Here is a 25,143-nt window from a genome sequence, read left to right as displayed (position 1 = left end):
TATACATTCACAAAGCTTTACTTGAGAAGCAACATGTTAGTTTAAGGGTTATGAACTATGTATATTAACTTGAGATCCATAATATTTAGTCAGAGTATCAGTAACCCTGCAATACAGTACTTTATCAATACATTTCATATTACTAAAAAGCTTTACATTACACAGCAGTGTCAAATAGGTCTAAGAAATAGCACACCTTTACCAAGGAGCCTGAAAGTACTAGTTAATGACCTTCTAGAGTTGTAAATCTCAGATTTCCCTCCCCATACCACATTTACGCTGTGGTAGTCGACACATTACCAAAACCACTCCATATACAGTACAAGTCAAAATCAAAACTTGAAAAGTTTTAAACTGCAAATACATTTTTGCACAACATGCAAAAGCACAACATGCATTTTTTAAATACTGAAATTCGGATGTAGCCCTTAACACTTCCATCAGTCCTTTGGGATTTGAGAGCCCTAAGCGGCTCTTGGCTGTCAGTGTGGTTAATAACACCAGCTGTTCTGATGACCTGAACTGGTATCCTATACAAGCGCGATGGCCAATTGATTTAACATTAGGGATTAGAAACCTCTCACCTCTACCAGTGCAGAGTCAAGTTTATTACCTGTTCTACAGCATTCCCTTTTTCTTTCCAGCTAATGGTTCAATCCTAATGGGTCAGTGCTGCCATTTAATCAACAGCTCCCATTCAGCGTGGCTGTGATGTATGAGTGGTTCTTCATAACTGATCACTGTTGAGATCAATAGGCCCACACAGACAACTGGTCATTCCCATCTGTTCCTGAGTGACAGAGGAGTGGCAAGAGCTCAGCCTGAGAAACAAAGCAAGGGTTTGGACAGGGGGTTTGCAGTTGTGTTCTCTCTTTTTTTTTTTACCAGGTACTGAAACCTCTTTTGGCTTCCCTGAAGAAATGCAGGTTACATGTGATTGGTTGCTCTAAACTGATGGCAGGATGGGCTGTTTTAAAGTGGTCTGTTTGCAGTTACAGCCAGTACTGTTTATGGAACAACCAGACCAAAATGAGCCCTTTTGTCCAGATGATTTTTTTTTGTCATTTACAGCTGTCCCAGGGAGCTCATAGGCACTTTCATAAGTCTTTCAGAAATAAAATTGTTCACATTACTGGAAGGGAATAAGCGCCAGACAGAAGAAGATTAAATGCAATACGAACAATTGAGGAGTTTGATATTGGTCACCTTCTTGAAACACATGAACTTGAAAGTTACAAATGAGAGAAGGTCATTTGGCCCATATAGCTTGTTTAATTGCCAGTAGGTAATTGATCGGAGAAACTCATCCAGCCAATGTTCGAAAAAAGCCAGGGTATCAGATTCAGCGATATGGCTTGGTAGCCTGTTCCAGACTTCCAGAACCTTTACTGAATTCACGGATTAATACAAAAACTGCCATACATTAAGAACACGATGACACCAGTATTTGATGTTATTGTGTGATGACATGATGTCACATGAAATCAAATCAGTACTTAATTTGGATGACGACATGTTTTCTATATTTAAATTTAATTTTTTAGGACAAATAGTCTTGTTTAATGATTTTGTGTGTGTTGCAAAAATCTGAATAAATCAGTTTAATAGACTTGCACACTATAGATGGAATCATTGTTGTTAATGGAATTTTTTTCCCATTTCTATATTGATGGAATTTTAGTATTATAGTATTATTTTGTAACTAGAAAATGACATTGATGTTGGAGTTATTCTGATTTTTTCTGCTCTTCTGAAAAACTAACCACACTCACTCTATGCAGTAAGGCTGTCACTGAGATGCTGTACTGCAGGATTCTAATACAGCATCCTTCAACTGATGTCCTCTAGCTACAGTATGTAACAGAGGTCATCAACCCACTTTTTAAAATTATTACAGTTAAAAATCCTATGAGATAATCCAATGCTTATTGCAATATTTTTTTTTCGAAGGTACGGCTTCTCATTCACTGTAAAAGAGTTCACATTGGATCTTGAGCTTTTCTCGCCAACACTAAGACATATCCCACTGTGCACTCGTCTTAACAAAGAATCCTGTTCGTTTCAGGAATATTTAGATTACGTTTGTGTGGCTAAATAGTCACAACCCTTGAATGTCACACCCCCCAAGGGCACACAAGACTCCCATTTCACAGCAGATTCCAGCTTTAGAAGCTGACAAGGCTCATGATTATAAGCAAACAAATCTGTGCTCCACCCTTCCATGCTCGTTACCTTATTCTGACTACATTTGCAAAGCCGGAGTAATGTAAAATAAACTTTCCTATCTGATCGTCACTTCTGTTTGCACAAGAGCCTGCCTCCCACAAAACCCGAAGTGGATGCAGTCACTCCACAAGGGGGAGTCTTGTTTGATTTCCTGCTGGAAAAACCCCTCCTCTCTCAGCTGCTTTTTTTTTTTTTACACGTTGAAGCAAAACAAGAATTCAGAAAAGGTGACCGAGCAATGCAGGAGTGACACTGTTAGGGGCTGTGTTGCCTACTACTGAATGACACATTGAGAAGGAAAATGATGTGTGTTAAAGCAGGTAAGCAAACAAAAGGCAGATGTGCAGACAAATAAGACAAAGGAGAAACAGAAGTTATTCTAGAACATTAGGATCCAAATAGACAGTCAGAATCCGAAAGGCAGACAGCAACATGCAAAAGACAGAGATGATCGCAGACAGGTGCCGTTCAGCCTGAAAAACAAATTGACAGTCCGTGATTCAATGCAGCAGTCTTAAACACAAAGCACAACAGATACTTAAGCAGACGGATTGAAAGGTCTTAGATGGAGAACAGTATCACGAAGCGGGCAATCCTTTAAGAAACATCATCTTGTCGCAGAGCCTCACAGCATTTTCTCTGCATCCTTCATCTCAGGCCTACATAACAACAAGTCATCAAAAAGCAACTTATTCCCTCTCTGCCTTTTAAAAACCTATTAATCCACAGACATCCAATAAAAGGCTTGCCCTTCATTGGGTAGCCAATAAAAATGTGTGCTAGTGTGAGCCATAACCAATCCCTGTCCTGCATTCTAATGTTGCCCATCTTTATCAAGAAAGTGTCACCTCTCTTTAAGGTACTTCTTATTTATTGCCTCAGAGTTAAGTGCCAGGAAAGATATTTGTCTAAGGAACTGCTGTACCCTTCTCCTTGAGCTGCTTTAGCTAGCTCCTGATGTTTACCTTGGAATTAAAACACAATGGCAAGAAACAGGTAAGAAAAAAGAGCTACTCACATTTCTCTGTGTGCTGTCTGCTGAACGTACACCCCAGTTAAGGCACTGAACCGGTTTAAGATTTGGAGCTAGCTGTCTTGCAAGGAAGGGAATTGCTGGGCATTTGGACATTGTTAACCAAATAAATAAAGAGAGTGAAACCTGGAACAAGAAGGAGGAATCTTCAGGATCATTTGAACTTAATTCATCTTTTTCAGAAGAAAGCGAACTTTGTGCAGTAACCAAGTCTTTCCCCGTTTTATTTCGAAGAAGAAACAGAAGAACACAAACCTGGAGCTCAACGTTTTCAGATGGATCACAACATAGCAGGATCTTTCCTGTTTAACAACGGTCTGAACCAGTTTTCCTCGGACATCAAAGCTCCAATGTGCCAATACTCCGTGCAAAACTCATTCTACAAGTTCAACTCGGGCATCAACACCCAGCTGCAGGCGGGCACCCCTCATGGAATCAGCGACATTCTAAGCAGGCCGGTGGTGGGGGGCCCCAACACCACTATCCTCTCTGGCTACTCTCACGTGGGGGGGTTCGGTACAGTTGCCACCCCAGGGGTCTACTATAACCGGGACTACGGCCCTGCGCTGGGGGGCTTTTCCAAACCGGGATCGGAGTGCCCGGTCAAGGGCAGGAATGGGAACTGCTGGGGCGATGGAGGCTACGAGTGGAGAGGAGGCAGGCAGCACTGCAGTAACAGTGAGTTTTCCGACTGGCAGCGAATCCCCCCTCCCTGCACAGCCCTGTCTTATTCTATTCACCCTTCATCCTCAGGTAACCGGTCGGGCATCAGTGAGTTCCATGGAGAGCAGTTAAAGGAAAAAAGGCGTCTCAATTAAAGCGTTGAAATTCAAGTGTCTGTGCTTATTATAGCAGCCATTTGTATCTTTTAGGAGATACATTTCTGGTAAATTCCCATTCTCTTTAAAAGAGCAGCCTTAATCGTTTCCAAACTGTAATGGGCAGGCATTATTAATAATCGTCTATAACCAACATTCTGCAGAATGAGAAGCGGAGAAGAAGTTGTATTGGTAAACTGAGGAGACGCATTCTGCAACAAAACGGAAGGCTATCACTTTCTTTTTAGAAAGTACTGAACCAAGACAAAATGCTGTGGAGTGATAGAAAATGCCCTACTTAACTATCTATTTATTTTAGCATTTTATGGTAAAAAGACAGTGAGGTAGTGAGGGGCGCGATGAGATGTATATTCAACACTGACTATCACTAACTGCAGAAATGTCAGTGGGCTGGGTCCTGCTCCACTGCAAAAAAACTGCTCTGAATCCTAAAACACTTGTTATTTTTCAAATATATTCAGGCAAATATAAAAAAATATCCTTTAAATTCCACTTTGCATTGCTGTTACTAGTGCAGATCTAACATGACTTTTAGAAATATGTTAGCGTGGAGGACTGGATCAGTGTGTTGTCTTTTGAAAAATAAACGAGATCATTTGGAATATAGAACAACATAATTAAGAGTTGTACTCTTTTTTTTACTGTTCAGCATTTTATAGATATGTATAGGAAAACAGGAAATTTCGGTATGGAGCAATTAAAAAAACCTTGTTTCTGAAAAACATAATCCTAATAATATGGAAACAGGAATGAGGGAAAGATCTCCAATAGGACGTATAGAGCTTTCCTGTTGTCATTATCTGCATGCAGCTTCTTTCTCAGTAGAAAATTTTATATTTTTTAGTAAATCAACCAGAGATTTTGATTAATCTGTTACTCTCAGTTATAGCAGCGTAAAAGCCTCAACAAAGAGTTACAGTGAAAAGTCTTTTTGGAAGTGGACAGAAAGAGCCTAATGTGAAGAACCCTAAATGTTATCGTGTCTCTGAGTTGAGTCATTCAAAACAGGTAATAGAACAGTTTGAAACTTCATCGCAGAGATCATACAACAGATCAGAATTATAAACAGAACAAACAGGTAAATTGTGAGGTACAAGCCTAGGAGTCTGAGAATGTAGTGGGTTGTGCATATGCTGTACTCCAATGAATATAACTCCTCTATTTAATTTCTAAAAGAATTTGTCAGCTGATAAATGTGCATTTTAGTCTTTTCAAAACTTCAGCCTATTGAAATCTTTGACCCTAATTTCAGAGCTATTAACTCAACTGTGCTCTAGCCCTGTCTTAACTCTAATACAAACACAATCCAGTAATTCATATTGTGCATTAATTTTATGACTGAAGGAAACTCAAGATCATAGTTTTCCCTTCCTTTATACTGTAACCAGTATTTCCAATACTAGTTACTGTATTTTGGAATTAAATCCACTTTATTCTCCTATAAATAATACCCTACATTGTATTTCTACCAATTAAACACGAACAGAAGAAAACTAAAATAAAGAGAATGATAACTGTACAGCTCTTGTAAAAGCAGTTCTGCAACTTGGTGACTCATTTGGATAATTTACAGTTTTGTTTTTAATATTTGGACAAAATACAAGTTAATATCAAATGTACAGTACGCTGTATTATGAGTGATGAGTGTGGGTATTGGATCTTTCACGGCGATGTAAAAAATCAGGGCTTGATTAGTGTAAGATCTGAACTTTGTCTTCAACAAGCGCTAAGGCTTGCTCTGTAGCTGCGTTGATGTGCTTTTTTTCTCAGACAGTGGGCACCTGGGCGAGTCAATGGGCAGGAAGAAGCACACACGCCCAACCTTCAGTGGGCACCAGATCTTCGCTCTGGAGAAGACCTTTGAGCAGACCAAGTACCTGGCAGGCCCTGAGCGAGCCAGACTGGCATATTCCCTGGGCATGACCGAGTCGCAGGTGAAGGTAAACCTACAAAAGTAGTCCTTCTACAATCAGTACACGCAGCTTTTTTACATATCCACAGGCTGAGAACATAAAGAATAGGGCAGGGTATTTCATCTTACAGAACAGTTCGTTTCCCATTTTAAATCTATTAAAGCATATCAGACATAAAAATCAAATAATTTACTTTTCATTTTGAAATTTCGATTGAAAGGTGATCCAACGCCCTTTCAAGGATTCAGGAAACATTCTCTTAAAATTGTGGTATATTGAAGTTATGATTTTTTCTCACTTATACTGAAGTGTAAGACAATTGGTTGTTTATTCAGGATTGTAAAGTCTAAATTCCGTTCTTCAGTCCTTTCTGAGATAGCTAATCTGTAATCACTTTAAAATTCTAAGAGTTTATAATACATTAAAAAGATACAATTTAAATTTATTTTAAAGCTTAGAATGTTTGCACACTGTGTGCAACTTCAACACTGCTATAAAACAGTGTAGATTTAGAGTAAAGGATTTATTGATGACTGGATTAAAATCCAGGCAGCTTCCCAGTACAAAAGCACACAACTCTGCAGTGGACACCCTTGTTGTGCAGACGTCAGATAACTCTGTTGTAGACACCCCTGATGCACAGATGTCAGATCTCTTTGTTGTAGACACCCCTGATGCACAGATGTCAGAGCTCTTGTTGTAGACACCATTGGTGCACAGATGTCAGAGCTCTTGTTGTAGACACCATTGTTGCACAGTTGTCAGAGCTCTTGATGTAGACACCCCTGATGCGCAGATGTCAGAGCTCTTGTTGTAGACACCATTGCTGCGTAGATTTCAGAGCTCTTGTTGTAGACACCATTGCTGTGTAGATGTCAGAGCTCTTGTTGTAGACACCATTGCTGCGTAGAAGTCAGAGCTCTTGTTGTAGACACCATTGCTGCGTAGAAGTCAGAGCTCTTGTTGTAGACACCATTGCTGCGCAGATGTCAGAGCTCTTGTTGTAGACACCATTGCTGCGCAGATGTCAGAGCTCTTGTTGTAGACACCATTGCTGCGCAGATGTCAGAGCTCTTGTTGTAGACACCATTGCTGCGCAGATGTCAGAGCTCTTGTTGTAGACACCATTGCTGCGCAGATGATGGGGTTCATGCGCAAAAGTTCAGTCTCATGCTGTAGACATCTTTAACGCACAGGTATTGAACATTGTACTGTAGACGTCTTTTGTGTACAGATGTCAGGTGTTGCTGTGATCTTCCTGCAGGTGTGGTTTCAGAACCGGCGAACCAAATGGCGTAAGAAGAGCGCCTCAGAGCCGAGCTCCACACAGCCGGTCGGGCCAGAGACGGGCACATCCGAGAACGAGGTGGAGGATGAGGAGTACAACAAGCCTCTGGACCCCGACTCGGACGACGAGAAGATCCGCCTGCTGCTGCGCAAACATCGCAGGGCTTTCTCCGTGCTGCGGCTGGGCCCGCACCACGTCTGACACCCACGCCATGTCTCCACTCGCGTGGGTGCGCGTGCAGCACACTGCGTTTGACTGACACGCCGAGCACACAAGCAGAGACCATCTTCCGCTCCTCACCTGACTGACATTAAGACATGCTGAGCTCAGGCAAGCACACATGCACACACGGGGACTTCAGCCTCCAGACAGAATATCCGAAACAAACCTCCAAAAGCACAGGGGGCGTTTGCCAAAATAAAACACTGTGGCTTGCCAACACTTTTCCTGTAATCTCATTTGCGCTGTTCCGCCCCGAAGTGAGTGTGACACCGCATGAGTCTTAAGTGGCATAACTCACCTTAGAAAGCAGTATAGTTACTAATGATCAGGACCTTGATTTTGCCGGGCAATATTGTCAGCACTGGGAGTTGCCAGCTGTAGGAATTGTGGCCACTTTGAAAGTTTCACATCTAACTCATTGACTTTAATAGTGTCGCAAACTTACAATACTTGGTGATTGTCAATTTTCTGTAGCAAACCTCTGCGTTACTTTACTTACTTATGCAACCTCTGCCATTCCATAATAAACCAATAGCCATTGACTGTTAGAAGACTGACTATATATTGTATGTAGCGACTGAATGCTATCTTCTAAGGGTACGATTAACCCTGATGTGATGCACCTTTTCACCACCAAATCCTGACCTTAGAAGAAGAATCAGAAGAAGAATCTGTCTATTCTAAGATCTCTTTTCAGAAGAAGACTTTTTGTAAAAAAATGTCCCCAATATTTATTCTGTAGTTAAGTAGAAAAATACTGGGGACTATATTCCTGGAACACCTGTTACACCATCACTTTACCTAATAGGAAATTTAAAAACAGAATTTGTGGAGTGTCATCCTAGTTTTTGAACTCCTGAATTAGTGGTACCTTTGGTTCTATCTTATTTAGTTAGAGTATTTGAAAATTACACGACAGAGAAGGAGAGCGATCTTTAGAAGGCAAGCAAAAGTTTTATGAATGGGGTCCTAGAAATGTATACCAAGGTATGGAAGCAGTTAATAAGTCTGTTAATTGGAGCAAAAACAAAAACTCAGCCAATCCATGGGGCCAGAGTTGTTGGCCAGTGTATTTGATATTTGCTGATGGTGCTCTGTGGGTATGGCATACCTGAGACAGCAGCAAGAGCCTGAAATCTGACTGTGGTGACTCTATTGCCAATGTCTGGAACACGCTACAAGGAGCAATCCAGCAGAACATGTAACCATTAAACCTGTGGCTGTTCCATTTACAGTTTAGACTCCATTACAGAGACCTAAGCACTATAATATATTGTAAAACAGATTGTCTGAAGAACTACCGGGCTGTGAGACTGTTTGCTGGGTAAAACAGTATCTTATGTCTCTACCTGTGGGACACTCTTCAGTGCATGTGTTTTTAACTGTGCAGTTTCTAAATTCTCAATGTACTCGAGACTATATAAATAAATTGTATAATAAAATACTATGGATTACCTATTGAGTGTGGTAACTGTATTGGATTTTTTTAAAGCTAAACTTAATGAATGTGCAGCATTTCATCGTTTGTACTCCTAATGCAGTCAATATTTAAATCAAAATCGAAGTTAAATTACAATACTTTTGGTACAAATGTATTAAAATCTTTCTCCTTGTTAATGGCAAAAAAAAAAGATGGTCAGGTTTTGTCCACGACAGAAAATAATTCTAGTTAATAATATTTTATTGATATAATTAATTGTTCAGACAGATTGAGTACTGCCATCCTGCATCTCAAAAATTGATTTTACCTTCCCGTCTAGAACTACCTCCCTCTGCTGGCGAGCCCATATCTAGGTAACCATTGGATCATCGAAAACTAAATACTGTACATGGAACAATTTGTTTGTCTTCAATTGCTGGATGAGTGCCATTAAACCCACTCCATTCACAATAGTTTGCATTGCACAGGGTTCAGATTTCTGCCTTAAATATGCCTTGATAATCTATGCCAACTGCAGTCAGTAGGACTGTAACACATTAAATATTAAATTCTGACATTTTCTTTCCATATTCTCTTCTTGAATTCAAAAGCATTGTACAAAGCTGCTTACTGCAACTGGTATCACCATATTACGCCCATAAAGCAGGACATTGAAGCCCACTTTTAGTATTCTACATCTACCCAAGAGAACATATTGCAGATTGGGGTTATAATAATCAAATTATGTTCTGAGTTTCATTTAATTTCACATTTAGGTCCTGGACTCCAGCTCATAGTAACTTCCTGACCCACACACCGTTGCTGTTTCAACACAGCTCTGAATCACCATGTCACAAGGCAGAAGAGTAGTTAATGAAGAATTTCCTATTAACAGTGAATAACAACATTTATTAAAATACAGTTACAGTATATCTTATTCGATTTTTATTAGCTGAAAAAAACAGCACGGGTTATTCAAATCTGGTCTTGCAAGGACCAATCCTGTAAATTTTATAATCCTCTTTAATTCACCACTTAATTGCATCGGTGTGCAGTGTATTACATCCTAAAGAAGATGACTGGAAATTAACATCATATCAATATACATATGAAATAATAATTAAAGTGTATTGAATTACGAACTCCGGTAAGGGATCACTAAAGCAGAGATTCAGGAAACTTCCTCTAAACCAATTTATGCATGAATATGTTTTATACACAAGAGGGCATAGAAAGTCACCCCCCTAGGTGCAATGTTAAGGTGAGACCTGTTAGAGTAACAGCTGGGGTGTTCAGTTCAAGTTCAGCAGTCGTCCTGATACTTCAGGACTCTCTGTTCCCTTCAGTCCACTGGTGCTGTTCTGGTCAATGCTCTCTCATTGCTATTCTGCCCTCACAATATCCACCCCACCACAGCTACATCCTTTATAATGTACTTTAGTCAAATATGTCTCTTGTGTCGAAGCTCAATGGGCACTTTAACCATTTAAGAGCTGACAGCCTGGTGATGCATCGTCATCATTACAAGCGTCATACATTACCGGCAAAATCAATATGACACTGCAACTCTCTGAGCTTTACATAAATTAAAACTGCTGCCAGGGGAGCCACGTGCAAATCGAAAAGAAAATAAATGGATGAATGAATAAATTGCGCGTCTCTTTATACCCCGGTGAATGAAAGCTAATGAATGTGCCAGCACGAAGGGGAATAGTAAGATAAACTGTTGTACACAGTGGTGTGCATGACTTTAAAACAGAAGGTTGAAAGTGGGAGTGTGGGGGGCTGGTGGTAGCGAGTGGTTAAGGGCAGCACGCACAGAGAACTGGATGGTTTGTTAAAATTCTGACCATGAAGTAGAAGTGATCACCAGAGGCCATCAATGCTGCAACCTCTTAGGAATCTAGTCTAGTCTCTTCCATCATTTTAGCCTTCTTTGTATGTAGACCCCAAACATGGACGCTAAAATGTAAAAAATAGCACTATCTTGGAACTCTTAAGCAAAGAGCTGTAACAAGCCTCTCTTTCTCCTAGGTCTTTACCAGTCTGTCCCTTTGTCTCTTGCGGGGGAGTACGTGCATGATTGTCAATGAGCAGATAAATAGCTCAGGTGAGTGCACTCTAATCAGAGCAGAGACTGTTGTGCAACTTCTGTATAACAGTCCAGAAGGCCACCAGATGTCCAGACTTTCTAGTACAGGACAGCAGTTATGCAACGCCTATGGGTAAAGTTTAAAATTAATGAACTATTAGGGGTTGGTTGACTTGCATGCTAGCAGAGCCTGTGCTCAGACAGAGGGGACAGGGATCTGGACTTATGCAGTGTGCTCCACAGAGGCCGGGCTCACCTTAAACCAACCATGGCAAGCAGTCCCAGAGACCAGCACCACCCAGGCCCTTTCTCTTTAAATAAGTATCATGTGTCTGAGGAGTATGGCTTTGTCCTTCCTGCACCACTGGTAGGTTAAAATATTCCATGGCCTTTCTTCTTAGCACAGTATTTTCGTTGCAGTTTCCATTTTTAAAACAATGTTGTAGTTGTTTTTGTTTTTGTTGTTATTGTTGTGTGTTTGCAATTCTAACTGATCCACTTGGTTTTGCACCACTTTCTCTAGACTTGCTCATTGAACTACATGGTAGAGAAATTATGACAAACCTATGTTACAGCTAAAATTCTCAGGTATTGCAAAAGATCCTTCAGATTTAGAAACACTTCAAACGGTAACTAGAAATCACACGGAAATATTTCAAGAATGCAATGCCAACAGTCATCAAAAGCAGTCTCCTGCCTGTAATCACCATAGGAAAAGTCTTATCTGTGTATTGATTGTCTGTCTTTTGGAAGCAAAATGTAGGTTTCAAAAAGTCAAGCAGTAAACTGCTCCTCTTTTTTAGGTAAAGGCTTCTTTAGCCATGCTTTAGTTCCCTGTTGTGTGTTGTAAAACATCAGGACCTGTGCATTAAAGCACTATACTGTAGGTCAAAGCTGCTCTTGCAATGGGGACATGCAATCTGTTAAATTGAGCATTGGTTCTTTTTTTGAGACGAAGTTTAAAAGGCAAAATATTTGAAAACATTTCTGTATGCTACTTTGAAATTGTGGGGAAAGTGTTTTAAATGTTTGTTATATTTGAAAAGAACTCAATGGCTCTTGAAAATCCCAAAGGAACACACATGCAAATCAGGCAGCTACTAAACACAAGGGACCACAGAGTGTTTTGATCCTGTTTCATGTATACACAGTTTTAACATTCAGGTCCAATTCTTTTAGTCTATGGTAGAAGTGCCTTTATATGCCAACAGACTGCAGCAGGGCTGTAAAACTGGGTGCCTAGAGGTCTGTGGTCTCTCCTGACTTTTTGATTAAGCTCTTTTTTTAATTTAATGGGCTAATTAAAGGATTAAATTTGACACATTTAACTCTTCTTTCCATGTTTAATTAAAAATTAAAGGGATAATTTTCGAAAGAAGGACATAATTGTGTCACTTAAGTAAAACGTGTGAAGTTAGTGTATATTAAAATGTGTTTAAATATTCCAGCACTAATACCAACTGTACTCCTTTCCCTATCTCCATCCACAGCCCTTATTAACCATGCACTTACACACAGCCTGGCTACAAAATACTCCCAGCCTTGTCAGGAGGCAATCCAAGCATGAGAGGTCACATGACCACATCATGGCTATAGGGTGACACACCAAATCAGGACAGAATGTTAACAGGATATGAAAGACCAGTGATCTGAGAGACTTTGAAAGGTGGCCTGACTGGGAAATGAATCAATAGTAAAGACCACAGAACTATAAGAAAAGGTGAAGAGTACTGCGTCTTGCCAGGAGAAAGCCGAGCTTCAAACACTGTCTGTCAACAGGAGAGAGTGAAAGTTGAAGCGACTATTGTAGGACAGAAGCAAATGAACCTCATCATGTGTAAAGGAATAGTTGAGCCACAGTTCAGCATTGGGTGTCAAGCACAGATGCGGTGCTAATAATCCTTATCAACATACACAATGCCCTGGAAACATTATTAAGGGCTGGTTCCCAATAATTTGGCCAGTCCATGTAGTGATGCTTTGACCTTAAGTAGCAGCTAGCAGAGCTTAAGTGTCTGGAGTTGAAACAGCCAAACCGGAGGAGTAAAACTGCCCTCTCACTTCCTCAAGACAGACCTCCCTCAGTATTACCAGCCCTGGATGCAGATTGCCAGGCAGCTGACTGAACTCATTGACAGCCACTCACTGCGCTCAGAAGTCCACAAGGTAAGGTCCTGGAGGAGCAGAGGAGTAAAGATCTGATCCAATTGTTAACAGATAGATGCACAACATAGATGGGTCCTCCCCAGTTTAGCTGTAATGACCTGAGCTCTAGGGAAACTGCAGCTGTTGGTTGATTCTTAATACAACTTTGTCTTTTGCTTAAATGATTGGGCAATTCATATCTGCACTGACCGTCTTAGTCACTTCAGGGAGAAATACTGCTTAAAAACGCAAAAAATTTTGATTTGAATAAAACTTGGATTCACTGATTAAAACTAGGATCAGAATAATGTAGCTTCGCAGACTCCTTGACATCACTTAAATTTAAATTGTTTTTATATACATCGGTGTATTTTATAAAAAAATGCAGAAAAGATGAACGTCGAGATTGACTTTAGTATGTTATGCTGTAGCGCCATCTAGTGTGCCAAGTGTGTCTTCACAATTGGTCTAAATTTTGGAACGATAAAAACGCTTCTAAGACTACAACAGGTTTTTAGATTCAAACTGAAATTGTTTTCATTCTTTTATCCGTCTGTTCATTGTCGGAAATTTTCCTTGTAAAGATAACAACAACCACGAGCCTATTCTAGAAGCACAGGGAGTAGGGTGGACCTAAATCGTGGAAGATACAACAGTGCACTGCAGGGTCTGCACACAAATGCCATATCATTTTTTATGGCATGCTCTTGACCTTGACATAGAAACCAGCAAAAGCCCATATTTGTAATAAGCCAGCTGGTCCTCAGACATATGACATAATTAGTTCATGAAAACTTAAAAAAAAAGTTTTAAGTAGAAGTAAAAAGTCTTACTAGTATTCGAACTCTCCCCCCGTTGCTCCTTTGATCATAATAAAGGCTCTTTAACAGTTAATCAGCCTGTCCAGTACACTCCTGAGTTATCACAGTTAATTACATAGGGGGCCAAGCTCTGAACACATTATTGAATTCTTTACTTGTTCTTCAGGATAGTTTTGATGGTGGCTCGGGAGATATCCAAAGCTTAACTGATTTGACTTGGTGTATCTCCTTTTTTGGATCTCAGTTATTCCCACGTTTGTTTCCATAATAATCGTTTTTCTTTTCTTAGGATAACCTGTCCCGTTTTCACCCTTCCCCACCATTACAATGGACAAAACAATACACAAACAAGAATTCCAAAGTCGAAACAGGAAACAAGAAGAACAAAGTAATTCAAAGAAATAGGCCATGTAGTATACAGAAGCACACTTATAAACTTTAACTTTGCTCGCTGACATGTTGTGGCTGCAGACCAATTGTCATAAAGTTGAAACGTGGTTGTAAATTGTGTATGTACCTTTCTTCAAACATCATAAACTCGAGGACTGTCTGTACAGTGTAGGTATAACATGTTTAATCAATGTATTTTATATTTATATTCTTCTTATCACTTGTAGTAGTAGTTTTCTCTTGTTCCCTGTATTCTCAGCACTCATTTACGTTGCTTCCTCAGTGGTTCAATATACTGTACAATTTTTTTTTTCACTGTCTGAATATTCACTATGCTTCACAAGCATGACACTTGTGTGATTTTCCATTGTATGTGCTGTCTGCTTAGAATCTTTAAAGGGCTTCACCTCCAGCAGTCTCCCTCCACTCTTTGTTCTCCCAGATGCCTCAGCTGGATACCTGCTACCTACAAACACACAGGGAGCTGAGACTGGCACATCTGGCACTCAGCCTTCTGACAATGGGCTACGTGTGGCAGGAGGGGGAGGAGGGCACAGTGAAGGTACAGGGCACGTTTCAGCTCTCAGCCACCAGCCTTCTGCTGCCCACAGTCATTTTCTGTTTCACAAACACCAAGAGGGCAGAATACTGTAGTCCACAGAGGACTTTACTGCAGACAAAGCTCCTGACATCACTCATACTCACGAAAGGATATTGCTGGTACAAAGTCACACATATTTGTTTAAAATAGCGTGGCGATCTACAGTCAATTCCTTCCGAATGTGAGTGTGAAATAGACTGTATGTCATTACTCACAGTCCAGTCTTCTCCACTTCATTCCATATTCCCCTGTCCTTTCTTTAAAGAGCAGAGTGGTGCCACACAAATCTGGATAAATCAGAAATGTGCACACTAAACACTGAAGCATCCACCCTGTGACATCAGTGGTGATCTTCCACGTCACTTCAGCTCAGTGCTGGGTGATCAGAGTGACTGCCTGTGAGGAACCGATGCTCAGAGCCCTTATAAGATCTGACAGTGGATTTTAACTTAGCTCCCAATGCACAGCACAAGTGAAGCTGATCAATGCCTTTATGACACTCTGCAACTTTAGATTTTTTGATAGCAAATGTATTTCTCAGGGGTTTTTGGTTTTATAATAAATAAAATAATCATAAATGTATTAAAAAGTACTGCAGCAAAGATATTAGCTAATCTCAGCTGTTGAACATAAACCTGTTATCCTGTTAACAGGATCCTCTGAACAGGAAGTTGTTACCTTAGTGCCAGCAGCTATATCACCCTGCAACTCCTAATGACTGAAGCTAAGCAAGTGTGAGCCTGGTCAGTATCTGGATGGAGTCCTGCTGGAAGTGTTAGTGGGGCCAGTAGGGGGCGCTAACCCTGCAGTCTATGTGGGTCCTAATGCCCCAGTATAGTGACAGGAGAACTGTACTATAAAAAGGCGCTGAGGTTTTATAAACTCCCACGGCGTTTCTCGAAAAGAATAAGGGTCTTACCCCGACATTCTGGTTAAATTTCCCCATTGCCCTTTACCTTTACCCCTCCTAATAATCTCCATCTGTGAACTGGCTTCATCACTCAGTTCTCCTCCCCCTTGATAGCTGACTACACAGTGGTGGTGGTGGAGGGGAGTCCCCATTACCCGTAAAGCGCTTTGAGTGGAGTGTCCAGAAAAGCGCTATGTGTAAGTGTAAGGAACCGTAATTATTATACACCTCTCTGTCCTTTTATATCTAGAAAATGTAATGCCCGCGCAAGCGCCGGTGATCGGTCCCGCATACACAGGCGGGACTGCACACCTCCCGGCGCTGTTAAAACACGCTCACGGCTAATTAATCTATTATTTAATTATTAGTTGCAATTGTCGTCACATACTTCTCTCGCCCTTCACTCAGGGCTCTGTCATTAGCTGAACTGCAGCGCGATTGCTACCTTGAAGCTTCCTTTCGCCAAGTTTCTCCTTTCCCCTCTACGGTTTTGCGCATCCTTAATTATATCCAGGGGTTTCTATGGCCTTTGCAACTGCCTCTCTGAAGCCTTGAGTGTTGGGTAACTTTTGTGTCTTTCTCTTTTTTTTTTTGGTTCCCCTTTAACCTTTTGTTGCGGTGTTCCCCACCTCGCTTTTTTCCCCTGCCCGCGTCATTACAAAAAAAAAACCCATATAGAAAGACAGGAACAAGTCAAGGTTTATTCCATACTGAAAAGAGAAGAAAGAAACACAATGTTTCAGCTGTGGAGCCTTCTTTGGGTGTCGTTGCGTTTCTGTTCTTCTCTTTTCAGCATGGAATAAACCTTTACTTGTTCCTTTGCAGCCTACGCATGGTGACACAGCTACCTTCTTGAACTACGACCGAAACACAAATCTCACTCCTTTTTCCTGTTACTTGGAGCAAGTGATCATGTCACATACTGTACACTAAGCATAACACTCAGGCACAGATTATCAAGGACAGTTCTGCCACGTACAATCCATATGCTCAACTCAGCCTTGTCTTTCATCAGGTATTACCCCAAAACCTGGCTGTCCCATACTGGGAGGTTTCCCAGCGCCTGGGGCTCCCTCCTATCCTGACGCACGCAGACGGGGTCCTGGCCAACTGGAGGAAGACCAATCCTGAGGGGTGAGTTCTGGGAACTCATTATAAATTGTCACCAGCTACGTTTTCTAGTACATACAGGGGAACAGTTAAGGTGACTCATGCACGCTGCTACTTATAACTCTCGGGCTGTCACACTCCCTTTGTGCTGCTGGGGTGAAGTGTGTGTTTACACAAGATCATGACCAACATATTCCCAGAATCCGCAACTTCAGTAACAGGAAAACGCAGGTGACATCATTTTAATTTGAGGCAATATTCTTTTAAAGGATCACAAAAATAATTGAAATGCTTTCTCCACGTATATTACAGTAGCTCCTAATGAATGCAGTATCCAATACTATGAGTTAACTGCTGAAAATGTGCCAAAAGTATAGGCTGGAATAAGTATACTTTTATCACAAATGAGAGCTGAGTTGTCCCTCATCTTTTCATTGACACAATAGATACTCATCAGTCATTATACAGTATAAAGCAACAAGCAAATTAGCTGACTTATTCTGTCTCTTCCCCCATCACTTAAACTTGGCACTCGCAGCTCTCCTCAAACCACAGGGATGTCTTTGAGCAGAGAATGGAAATTATTTCTAAGACAAGCCATCGTGTTTGCAGAACCACACACAATAAACTGTATCTTCACCAGTCAGACTATGTAGTCTGTGGTATTAGTGGTTGAATTTTCCAAGTGAATACAGGAAACAAAGATTCAACCGATTCAAGATATCACAGTGAATGTGATATCATGGCACTGATAGAACAATCCTGCCTTCTCAGTTTTTAACACAAAATTGCTTTACTGCTTTTTAGACTGCTATAAAATACATAAAACAGCGTAATATGTTAACTGAATGAAAAAGACAGATTGTTAAATGCTACAGTACAGTCTTCCTGCTGTAGTTTAGATCAAATTGATCAATTTGCTCTTTCTAGTAGAATTATATACTTTTAAATAACTACTGTAAGTAATAAGAAATATATTTTTCTGTACAGTACTGTACAGTATATCATTGTTTTATTTGCTAGATGGCTTTCCTGAACATGTCTGTGATTAACTGAGTCATGCAGTGAAATGCATCATAGTTGTAGGCTTTCTGTCTTATTTCAGGCAGGTGACAGCTTGTTAAAAGAGTAGTTCATATTACTTCCATTTTCCTGTTTTTACATCCTGATATTACTGCTTGTTATATTTCACGGATGAGGTAAGATTTTTTGGTGTTCAGAACACTATTTTCAATGCTAATCTGGTGTTCCAGAAAAAGTTAAGAAAGATCAAAACTGAACGGCCCAGCTAGTCCATTTGGTAGTTAGTAACTAATTGATCTGAGAAGCTCATCCAGCTGTTTCTTGAAAGAAGGCAGGGTTTTGGCTTCAACAAAAGCTAGACAGCTAGGTACCCCTACAATCTTTTGTGTCCTGTTTTCAGATTTAATAACACTTTCAAATAGTTTCCACTTGTGACAGCTGTTTTGTGTTTCTCTGCTAAAACTGTAGAAGTTCAGTATCAAGTTCAAAATCAGGGCTGATACTGGTTTGGCTGTCAATGCCTGTAAGAACCTGCAGTGCTTAGACCATCAGTTTGGAAAGACTCTCACCCTTGAAACAGAAAATACAATACACATGATTGTTGGCTGCACAAAATTGAATGTATAGTGCAGCACTTATTTGCAGTATCCCACATTCTGCATGCAGAACCCTACATCTGACACGTTTCAGGAGTGCATTTAAAGAAGAAACACCAGTCGATTTTAATAAAGGTCAGACTTATATCCCAGCTTTTTTAACAGAAAAGCACATGTTAATCAATCAATGGTACATAGCTAAAAGCAAATTAAATGTTATTTTTAGAGGAATGTAGACACTATGGATGGATGGCATCCTTAAAAAAGCTTTATGAAAACAAATAAGAGCACAGGCAAAACATACAATAGAGGAAAGATACTACTGTCGATTCAAATTAGATAAAAAATTCTATTTCATTCTCAGAGGTATACATCTTTCCTTTGTGCTTGTGCTTGACTGTAAACACTGTGAAGATGGAAGAAATAATCAGTGAATTTACAGTAAATTACATCATGCTTTACATTTTGAAAAGATACAAATGCTAATGATATTTTTCCTTATTTTTTCTATTTCTCTCCTGGAACCACTTATAAGCCCTTTTGAGATGGAGTAAGTATTTCCTATTTCCCCATTAAATGTGGATTTCAAAATGTATACAAAAAGCCTACACTAGCAATCTCAAAATCATCTCCCCAAATGTCTTCATTTATTATACGTATACCTGCGGTGCTCCACTTATTACCACTAATTACAGTACATCTCTCCAGAATGAGCATTTACCACTAGCACATAGACCTTACTCCACTCTGTACTCTCTCTTTTCTATTAACCAGCTGAAAAGCCATGTACATGCATGAACGTGAATGTCATTCACCTGTAATTTAATAATTAATCTCTTATGAGGATCTTTATTAAAAGCTTTCTGGAAATCTAATTACAGTATACCAATTTATATGCTTTATTTTTACCCACAACTTCTGCTGCTTGTCCAAAAAACTCTAAAAAGGTAACTAAGCAAGGTCTACCTTTATAGATCCATGTTGGCTATGTCATAAAATATCCCTATTGACATAAAAATGATTCTATAGTTGGTTAGCATTTCTATAACCTAATTGAGTAACACTCGTTGGTCAGTAGTTAATTGGTAATACTTTTCCAGTGACCCTGTCTTGAGTGAGAGTGAGTTTTGGCAGTGTATTGTTAAAAATAAGAATAAAATATAAAAAGCATTTTTAGGCGTAACTGATTAAACACAGTACCATCAGACCCCGGAGGCTCTTTTATCTTAAGTTCTCTAACTACCTGTAACACTTCTGCATCCTAGGATAATACTATTTAATATAGAACTCTATCCTAAGCCTAAGGCATGTTGTGAATTATTTCCATAGTAACCACTTGAGTGAAATTAATACATCAACTGTTCCACTTTGATTCCCTCAGACTTTCCCATTGTTGTTTCTGAGACTCGTTGCTTCATCCTTTGCTATACTTTTGTTGTTGAAAAAAACTTTTTATTATTATTTTAGCTGCTATTGTAATATTCCTTTCCATCTATACTGTTCATATTTTCTTCTTGTTCTAGATATTTATTTAACTCATTTTCTTTAATTGAATGTTTTTTTTTATAATTTTGTAAAGTGCTTCCTTTCTCCTCAGATTTATATTAAATTGATGCATTAAAACATTTGAGCCACTGCTTTCTAGCCTTGATTTGCTCATTGCTAGGACAAAGCTATTCTGAACTTCAAGCAGAATATCATTAAAATGCTGCCATCCATTCTCTACTTAGTCCATATTTATCCCGTCCCAGGATAAACGTCTTTTAAACTTAGGAACAAATAAAGGTTTATTCCATGCTGAAAAGAGAAGAAAAGAAACAACGTTTTGGCTTTGGAGCCTTCTTGACACCTTTTCTTCTTTGTAGTCTACGCACGGTGATGTACTTGTAGCTACCTTCTTAAATTTCTTTTTAACTTATTCTAAAGTTATTAGTCTTATTCTAAACCTCAAGTTGTTTTGCATGTTACTTGAGGTCTGCATTGGTGCAACTTATCTTGAGATGTGGAAACTATAAAAAGTTTGATGCACTTTTCTTAGTTATAATTTGACATTGCATTAAGAAAACTGAAATTGACATGATAACCATTAGTCATAGACATCAGCTGTACATCAAAAGATGTTATACAGGCTGAGGTGACTGTACTGCCAGGGGTATCTGAGAATTAGTTTAGATGCTAAGTTGTGAATCTTAGTTGATGGGGTTGTGTGCTGGCTGGAATCTTTTCAGGAACCTGGAGCTGATTTTGACTCTTCCAGGAGGGGACAGTGTCAGAGGATTTTTCCTGGTGACCCTGCTTGTCGAACTGGCTGCTGTCCCAGGTGTAAAGGTAAGTTTCCTCCCAACTTCCAATCACATGCCGATCAGATTAATTGGTGTCTCAGAATCGTTCTGGGCATTCTTTTTTGTGTATCCTGTGAAGGACAGGCATCACAGTCAGGGTTAAGTTTCTCATTGAGGAGTGCAGTTGTATTAAGCAATAACCTGTCACAATAATTTCATTCCAGCTGATCTCTAAATCCCCAGTGCTTAATGATGATAATTGAATTGATCTCCCTTCTTATTTAAAACTTTTAGTAATAATTTTAGTTAACTCGTTTCCTCGCTCAGTCCTGAGTGTCAAATAGACTCTGCTTCTATTTTCCATCAATATCAGAATTTCTGACCAAACAGCTCTTAGTAGCTGTTCAATTTATGCTAAATATTTACAGGTGAAATGACAATCTATAAACACTTGCACAATAAACTTCTATTTACTTTTGAGCAGTTCAGTTGGTAGCATTTCAGAAACTGGTACAGTGTTGATACCATTTACAAATCCCTTTTCACCTTTTAAGAGCTGAAATATGTCACAGACTGACAGATGGTGGCTTTGTGGCTAAGGATCTGTGTCTGTGGCTGGAAAGTTGCCGGTTTGTATCCTGTGGCCGGCAGAGGAATCCTACTCCATTGGGCCCCTGAGCAAGGCTCTTAACCCCAACTGCTCCAGGTGTGCTGTATACTGTAAATGGCTGACCCTGCGCTCTGACCCCAAGCTTCTCTCCGTGTCTGTGTGTCACATGGAGAGCAAGTTGGGGTATGTGAAAAGACATAATTCCTAATAGAAGAAATTGAATATGGCCATTAAAATGATCTTATCTTATTAGCCTGTGATTAAGATCTCAGCAAAAAACACAAGGATTACCCAGGATCAGAGCTGAGAAGCTCTGCTGAATTGATTGAAGCAGATAGAATATAGATGGATGTAAGACAATAATGTGAAAGTCTGGTAAAAGCATAGTAAGAACATGCTTGTGCGGCATGTGGAATGTGTGTGTTTTGCTCAGGCCAGTGAAGCTGTTGTGCTGTGTTGCAGGCGATCCCCAGGGTGATTAACAGCATGCTACAGCAAGACAAGCAGACTGTGCAGGCTGGGCTTAACGACATCACTCAGGCCCTGAAGAACATGACTGATGCTATCAGACTTATGCATGGTAAAATAAAGAGCCTACAGGCCTCTGTCCACTCTACACACAACTGCCTGTTAGCTGGGAAACTTTTAAATATGTCTCTAGAAAATCTATATGTTTCAGAGTGAAATACAGAGTGTATAATACATTTAGCATCCTTGTTTATTCATGATTTAAACATCACAGAGAGGAAAAATATATATTTGCACCCACTAAAATTTCCACAGGATAACAACAGTTCCTTATTCAATAAAAGATACTTACACAAGGAGCCTGGCATTATCTCAATATTTTGAACAAAACATCTATAGGATTTATCTCAAATCTCTTCTTTCCTGTCTGATTCCAGCTCATGTTGACCCAGCTGTGTTTTATGGGATCATGCGTCTTTATCTCTCTGGGTAGGTGTCCTCTTTGCAATTATTAAGGCGTTTTTAATTACTACCTTAATCATATAAATACCTCTACCCTGGAACATGCCAAGCCCTAATGCTACACTCTCTTCACTTCACTGTAAGCTTTCATGGTGTGAGATGATACCTAAGGCAAATGTATTTGTTGTGCTAACAAAACACTTTAAAGAGAAAATCTTGTGGACACATGAGGTAACTAAATGGTAGAACCAGCAAAAAGATTTGTTTTGAAATTGACTGAAAATGATTTCCTGGAGAACCAGAGATTGAATTTGACTCTTATAACACTGAATACATTAAGAAATCTTATATTTAACATCTGGGCTTTGTTGCCAACTGTAGCCTGCTTTCTTTATACAGAAACTTAGCTTTTTTTTTTGTTTATTCTAACATTTTGACTGTCCAAATGACCAGACTGTTAAGTTTCTGCTGCACTCCACAGATGTAATTGCTCATCTGAAACCAACAAACACTTGACTGAAGTTTGAGTGAGGAGTTGCGTTAGTGTGCAAAAAATAGAAATAATGCAATGTTTTGGGCTGTTGAGCTCCTTGAGGTGTCCCATACTGTATATAACACTCAACAGCTTAAACATTTTATTTCTTCAATGTCGGCCATGTTGTGGAACCGACTCCAGAATCCATTCCGATCTTTAGGGTCACAAACAAAATCTGATTATTTATTAATCATGTTCATTTAAATACACCCTCACTGCAATGCACCAATCAGATTGATGCAACAAAGTGATTGTTAAGAATATCTCTAAGCTGCCACCTGTCCTACTTTCTGTGCAAAGTAAAAAGTGGGGCCTTCCTTCTCGTGTGTGTTTAGGTGGAAAGACAACCCCCTCATGGCAGAAGGGCTGGTGTATGAAGGGGTGCGCACAGAGCCACTGCAGTATTCGGGGGGCAGCGCGGCCCAGAGCAGCTTGCTGCACTGCTTCGACGAACTGCTGGGAGTCCAGCACGAACCCGAGAGCGGTGAGGATGAGCTGCATGTTTCTTCTGGAAAGCACACGCATTGAGAACCTGGATAAAAAATCACATTTAGCCAGCTGTGCAACACTTTATATCCGGTGCTAAGCTGTGTGACTTGATATGGCCCTGCAAGTCACAACTGGCAGCCCACTGCAGCTCAGCAGGTGTGAACCAGGTCAATAGGAGCCAGTAGGGGGCACTCACCGCTGTGGTCTATGTGGGTCCTAATCCCCCAAAAAGATGACGGGGACATTATACTGTAAAAAGGCACCTTCCCTTAGATCAGAGGTAAAACCGAGGTTGAAATCAAGATCTTTTTCAAGCTTGGAAAGAGAGCAAGAACAAGAATTTCACCTCATTTCAGACGGAAGGGGAGGAGAACAGGGCTGTATAGAAGTAATGTTTATAAACTGTATTTTGGATTTGGCTAAGTGAGCACAGAAGTAACCTTGGTTCCCTTATCCAGCCAAGCCTTGCTTTATCTTCCAAAAGCTGATAAACCAAAACTTCAAGGAAGTTAGAAATTAATGGGTATCACAGACTAGGGGAGAAGGATATCTAAATGAGGGGAAAATGAAAAAAAAATAGTATCAGCCCTGAAGAAATAACATGATTTTCTCCCTGTAGGTGCATTTCTCACCAGGATGAGGGATTACATGCCCCCCATGCATAAACAACTGGTCCAGGACATCTCGTCTGGCCCCTCCCTGAGGCAGTATGTCCTGGATGCCGCTGACCCACAGCTGACGCAGGCCTTCAGCACCTGTGTGTCCCAGCTGCTCTCTCTGCGCAGCTACCACATCAACATCGTCAGCCGCTTTATCACCATTCCCGCGGCTCGGGCCAGGCAGCTAAAGAACCGGAGTGAAGGTCCTGCCGAAGCCCTGAGCCGAGCACCCGTCGCCCTGGAAGAGAGGGGCACCGGGGGCTCCGGCATCATGAAATTCCTGAAGAGTGTCCGAGACAGGACCAAAGAGGTCTCCATCCCCCCTGCCACTCTCTAGTACGAACACCAATGCGGTGTGGGTCTGGAATTCGGAAAAGGACGTTTGTTATCATCTTAAGGTATGGGGGGGAAGAAACTTAGTGGGTGCAACATTTTCGTCACCCCCCCCTCACTTTGAGTCATTTTACGCTCATTTGTAATTACCTCTTTTTTTAAATATAAATAAGGTTTGAAAAAGAAAATCATGTGAAACAACTTTAACGTCAACATTGTTTTTAGAAGGGAAAAAAGTACAGGTGGTTCTTTTCAAAACTCCTCCTCGAACTTTAATCTAACCTGAGAAGATTCACTCCAATATTCTAAACCTTTTCAGCTGTTCCCATTAAAATGATGTGAATGTAATACTAAATCACTCACGTCTATTGCAAGCGCGTAATACTGAGATGTAATTCCTCTTTGGGCCACTAGAGGACACAAAAGCACACCACATTGTACGGCATGGCATAACGGCAGAGAATGGATCTCTGCCATTCTGAGAATGGAATGGATCAAAAATGTCAATCTGTATTCCAGGAGGGCCGCAGGGCCTTCTGGCTTTTATTACACCAAAGTCCTCACTTTCTTAAATGGCTTAATTATTTGATTACATGGGAAAAATATAATAACATTACTGTCACTCCTGAGACAATGCTGTAACTCATACAGTGCCCCGTATCAAGAATGTACAGCA

General features: G+C 40.2%; 2 protein-coding genes across 3 annotated transcripts; both read left to right on the top strand.

Annotated features, from left to right (window-relative positions):
• Positions 1-21: 21 nt before the first annotated feature.
• Positions 22-8,983, top strand: nkx6-3 (NK6 homeobox 3). Its single transcript, XM_088624147.1, has 3 exons — positions 22-3,937; positions 5,869-6,038; positions 7,276-8,983. Exons 1-3 carry the CDS (start codon positions 3,535-3,537, stop codon positions 7,498-7,500), a joined length of 798 nt encoding a protein of 265 aa, XP_088480273.1. The 5' UTR covers positions 22-3,534; the 3' UTR covers positions 7,501-8,983.
• Positions 8,984-11,161: 2,178 nt separating this feature from the next.
• Positions 11,162-24,725, top strand: ido1 (indoleamine 2,3-dioxygenase 1). Of its 2 annotated transcripts, XM_088624142.1 has the most exons (10): positions 11,164-11,400; positions 13,104-13,199; positions 14,832-14,951; positions 16,916-17,034; positions 19,165-19,179; positions 20,858-20,957; positions 21,984-22,101; positions 22,427-22,478; positions 23,322-23,470; positions 24,095-24,725. In XM_088624142.1, the coding sequence occupies exons 1-10, from the start codon at positions 11,302-11,304 to the stop codon at positions 24,469-24,471; spliced, it is 1,245 nt and encodes a 414-aa protein (XP_088480268.1). In that variant the 5' UTR covers positions 11,164-11,301; the 3' UTR covers positions 24,472-24,725. The 2 variants fall into 2 exon arrangements, with proteins under 2 accessions (XP_088480269.1, XP_088480268.1); XM_088624143.1 differs by lacking the exon at positions 19,165-19,179 and having other exon boundaries at positions 11,162-11,400.
• Positions 24,726-25,143: the final 418 nt, after the last annotated feature.

Source organism: Lepisosteus platostomus, chromosome 3 (assembly GCF_059453375.1).
Source record: "Lepisosteus platostomus isolate fLepPlt1 chromosome 3, fLepPlt1.hap1, whole genome shotgun sequence".
Lineage (NCBI taxonomy): Eukaryota > Metazoa > Chordata > Actinopteri > Semionotiformes > Lepisosteidae > Lepisosteus > Lepisosteus platostomus.
The sequence above is the reverse complement of the archived record's forward strand: the minus strand, read 5'-3'. Positions and strand labels throughout refer to the sequence as shown.